The sequence below is a fragment of the Cyphomyrmex costatus genome, unplaced genomic scaffold (genome assembly GCF_001594065.2).
Source record: "Cyphomyrmex costatus isolate MS0001 unplaced genomic scaffold, Ccosl1.0 scaffold774, whole genome shotgun sequence".
Lineage (NCBI taxonomy): Eukaryota > Metazoa > Arthropoda > Insecta > Hymenoptera > Formicidae > Cyphomyrmex > Cyphomyrmex costatus.
The window spans coordinates 10,593-15,264 of NW_017280349.1; the positions used below are offsets into that span (position 1 = coordinate 10,593).

General features: G+C 53.1%; 1 protein-coding gene across 1 annotated transcript; it reads right to left on the bottom strand.

Annotated features, from left to right (window-relative positions):
* Positions 1–1,515: 1,515 nt before the first annotated feature.
* LOC108781172 (uncharacterized) lies at positions 1,516–3,694 on the bottom strand. Its single transcript, XM_018549088.1, has 4 exons — positions 3,499–3,694; positions 3,154–3,342; positions 2,605–3,016; positions 1,516–2,527 (listed from the first exon to the last, which is right to left on the bottom strand). Exons 1-4 carry the CDS (start codon positions 3,692–3,694, stop codon positions 1,516–1,518), a joined length of 1,809 nt encoding a protein of 602 aa, XP_018404590.1.
* Positions 3,695–4,672: the final 978 nt, after the last annotated feature.

Genomic DNA, 4,672 nt, shown 5'->3' on the forward strand with positions numbered 1-4,672 from the left:
ATATTGCGTGCATCACTAACAATTAGTCACCGTGTCGATAGCGTGTATTCAACGCGACCTTTTGATCGGGTCGCGCGACCCGAGATTACGAGCGCATCGCACTCGCGCGTCGAGACACTGTCTCCGGTACGCGAGAGCGGAATAAAATTAATAAACTTCAAGTAACATAAAAACGACGATAGCGGCGAGAATCTCTGCGCGCACGCGCGTCCTGTCGAAAAGTGCGGGGAACGACGTAACCTCGCGAAGCGCGCGACATAACCTCGCTCCGCCGTCAGCGTCGAGCGCGCGCTCGACGACAGCGTGTCGCGTTCCCAGTGGCAACCGACCGGCGCCCCCACCATAGGCGCGTGACCTTGAAAAAACCGTGTTTCGCTTTCTAAATCACACACACACAATCAAAGAAGTCACGCACACAAGCATAGAGCAGCCACGCGATTGGCTATCCCCCCGATGACTGTTCTAAGTCGTATCTGTGGATTTCAAGAACATCTAGGTTATCTACTAGCATACTTTCGATATGTCCAGGATGCACAAACCTACGTAAATCGGCTTGTCGAATTTCACCTCGAGTTTGCTCAATTCGATCGCTACCAAGTTTTCCGCGAAGACGCTGCGGCTGTAGAAATTCGGTTTCGTGATCAACGCCTCCGCGCCGTACCGTCCTTCCCACGTCGTCACTAGTTTAACGTCGACGCGATCGCGCACGTTCTCCATCGTCTTGCCGAACACCGCGTTGTTCATCAGTTTGTACAGTTTTTTTTCGAAATCGTTCTTCGCACGCGTTCTAAACTGCGTGTTCAGTTCGATGTAGTCGCGGAGCCAGGCTGATTGCGCGAATCGCAACACGCGATGGATCTTTGTTACGCGAAGGCCGTGACGCGTGCATTGTTGAAGGTTGCGGTAGTGGATAACGAACCGCTGCTTATCGTACAGAGTCGCGAGAAGCTTGTCGTCGCGCTTGCCGGGCGGCTTATCGCGCGTCGGACAGAATGGCAAGTCCGCGTGCGCGTCGTGGAGACGCCGCGGATACTCGAGATCCACCTCGAGAATGTATCCGGTGGGTGAATCCAACGCGATGGTAAAGTCAAAATTGTGCGCGTCGTCGACCCATTGAAAGTCGGCGTAGGGCAACGGCTGACACATCGCCCAGCCGTACAGGTTGTTGACGTCGTAATACGTCAGGTACGACGACGGTTCCGACGGGTCGTACGACTGCATGTACCTGTTATTGGCCCGCGCGTATCTGCCGGAACATTGGCTGAGGCCGCCGCGTACGCCGCGCTCGATGAACATCACTATATCGATATCGGTGAGCAACTCGAATTTCACGCGCGTGTGTTTCAGCATCGCGTCCCACGTGAAACCAGGCAGTGTGTAGTAATGCGCGGGATCGAGACCGTAACTCGTGACGCAACTGTCGCGAAAGTTCTCAAACACATCGGCCAACAACAGGACGTCCGTTTTTAAATAGAGATCACTGTACTCGCCGAGCGTTCGCACGGAGAACCGCTGTCACACGTTCTCGGCGTGCGCGTAATCGCTCTCGGACACTGTATCGCCCGTCAGCGAGCTGTGGAACGATTCGCGCAGCGGTAAGCGCGTATCGTTCAGTTTCTCTACGCTGTCCACGTACTCGTAGGGAAACACCCCTTTTCGAGTGAGCAGATCGAATTCTTCGTCCGATACATGTGAGAATTCAGAACGCACAATTTTCAATTTGTCCTTGTCGAGATACGACGCCAATTTGTCGAGACTCGCACTCAGAAATTTATACGAGTCTATGAATCGTAGTTTCACGCACTTTCGCGAATCTTTGTCACTGGTGTCTGTCACGTGCTTCGTAAACGAAATGTACTTTTCCTTGGTCAGAGGAAGTAGATCCACTTGTCCCTGGAATTGTGTCGCTATTTCTCGTATGACGAAGTGCGCGTCGTACCCCGATAAGTTGTGGAATACAACCGGAATGTACATAGAGTTCTTGTAGTTCACGTTGCATCCCTTGTGCGCTGGACCGCGGTATCGCCCGGTGAGGTGGCAATGGTCGCGCGCCCGCTCGTCGCCCGGGGCGAACGGCCTCTCGCAGATGTGGCAGTGCGTCGCACTGTCGAATCTCCGCCAGTCGTCGCGCGTAAAGTCCATGGGCCGGTTGGTCGTTATCGCGTTCTTCACGCGGTGCGCCAAAGTTTCTAGCTGGCGCGCGAACCAACTGACGCAGTCGTTGCCTCGCCAACATCTGTACTCGAATAACGCGCCGTCGTAGGAGCAGTGCACGTAGTACGCTATGCTGCACATCTCGTGCCGCTGGTACGCGTACGACGACGAACCAGCAGCGTCTTCCGTCTTCCGCAAGACGCACTCTAGGTCGGCGTATACCACGAATGGCGCCCGCTCCTTCATGTAGTAATTGCCGAACTCGAGCCACCTTTGCTCCACGCGCGGTAGGCGGATGGCGCATTTGTTGAGCTTTTGGCAGTCCTCGCTATGCCTCTCCAGTTTCTCGTTGGAGGAGAAGTAGTGGAGGCAACTGCAAACAACAAATTTATTATTATATTTACTACTGTTTCTTTTAATTTCTTTTCTTTTTTTTCTTATTGTACTTACCGTTCGCAGAAATATTTCTTGTGCCCCTTTTTGTTAATCTGCGTGCCGACGAAGCGGAAGAGATGCTTGATCGTCGCGAAATGTCCTGTGTCGCCGTCTTGCACGTACAGGAGATTGACGTGCCTGTCCCTCTTGCAGTCGGTGAGCCGCAGAGACAGGATATCCCCGTCCTCGATACCGTACACGTTCACCGACACCGTGTTCGAGCGCTCGAATTTCGCAACGTCTTTGAGCGTTACCAGAAACTCGATATCCGCGAAGTTGAGCACTTTAGAATAATACGGATACGACGATTCACGTTCCGCGTGTCTTTCCGCGGGGTACAGAGCGGCTATCACCAACCACGCGAAGCACGTATTGTCCATGGATCGCACGTTGACCAGCGCGTTCTTGTCCTTAATTTTCGGTGGCACTGTAATGTGACACCCCTGATTCAGTTTGTTCACGTTCACGGTTAGGTTCAGGATTCGCGAGAGCGCCCACCCGCTGTCGCGCTCCTGGTGCTCTTCGAGCGACGCCAACGTAGGCTCGATAACGCGCGACGCGTACCACTCGCGCAGATTGGTGCACCGATATAGTTCGCAGTTTTTCTGTTTATGCCCATAACTGTGCGTTTATCACCCGCGATGAACTCGCCGTTGGACGCGGTGTTCACTTTGACGCTACCGTGTCTCTCTATAGCGCCCCGCACACGCTCGAGCACTACACTACCGGCGTCTTCCAGAAACTGCTGCGGTTCTATGTGTCCCGAATTTATAACCGCACCGGTTAGAACGCGATTGTCAAAAGCGGCGTCGATCTCGCGCCAAGCGAGAGATCTGTCGTCCTCGCGATCACCACCACCCACGCCATGACCCACGTGCACGAACCGTCATTCCAACAGTGTTCTCGCACCCTCGAGTCGCGCGATCCTCGCCACCGCGGATTGTCTGTGCCCGACGGTAAGACACGGACGCTTGGCGCGACACAGTTCCTCGAGGCTCTCGATGCACTCGTTGCACTGCTCCAACCACACGAAACACTCCGCCAAGGTAGCGACGCGGCCGCACTGCTCCAGCAGTTCGCTTTCCACACGTTCGTAGTCTTCCATTTTACAAAAGAGTGTTATTCGGAGCACTTGCACGCACGTTGCTCGCACGTTTTGCAAGCCCGCTCTAGATGCACAATGTCAAAAAGATGTAGCACCTTTTCGTTGTGGCTTTGGCAGGTGATGCACTTTTCACACTCCACGCATCTATCGTCATACGGTTCGCGTAGTCTCTTAACAATAAGATGCGAATCATCAAAACGATTGTACCCGAATATGTATACGTCGCCTATCATCACCACTTCGGCCCTTTTGCCACTATACGTGTTTATTGCGATGTTACCGCACGAAGCCTCGAGTCCACACTCGAATTTATCCCTCACCCATTTATAGTCTGTTGCGTTTTCCGCGTTTATACACTGGTCTCGTAACCGCGTGTACGCTTCCCGTCGCGCGAGCGATGACCATCCGTAAGCGGGGAACGTGGTCACGTTTACGTTTTTCACAACGCGATCACCGTGGAGCTCTCGGTCGCGCAGTACCTGCACCAGCGATGTCCACGCACTATAATCCAGCGAATTTTCAAGTACGTCTTTAACGTATCTTCTCTTCTCTGTCTGCCTCTTCATCCCAGCATATTCCCTCGAAATTCATGTTTTTTTTTTTCCTTTACACTGTGCAAATCGGGCACACACTGCACGGGAATACCAGACACATCAGTTTCCAGCAATTGGAGCACGTTCCAGCGCTGAATACCTCGATAAAATCGGTATCGTGCTTCCTGATCAACAACATCGAACCAACTTCGGCATCGGCAATGTTCACCATGCACTCGGCACACAGGGCTAGTGCTCCGCCTGTCGCATAGTAGCACTGGATCTGGCAATGTTTCACGCGAAAAACACCCAATGCCCGGATTTGCGCGTCCGGAATAATTTTTCGCACACGATCGGTATCGTTCTCCAGATCGCTAACGCATCCAGTATCGTTCGATAACACACTATCGTCGGAAGACTCAACTTCCATAACATCTTCGACGTT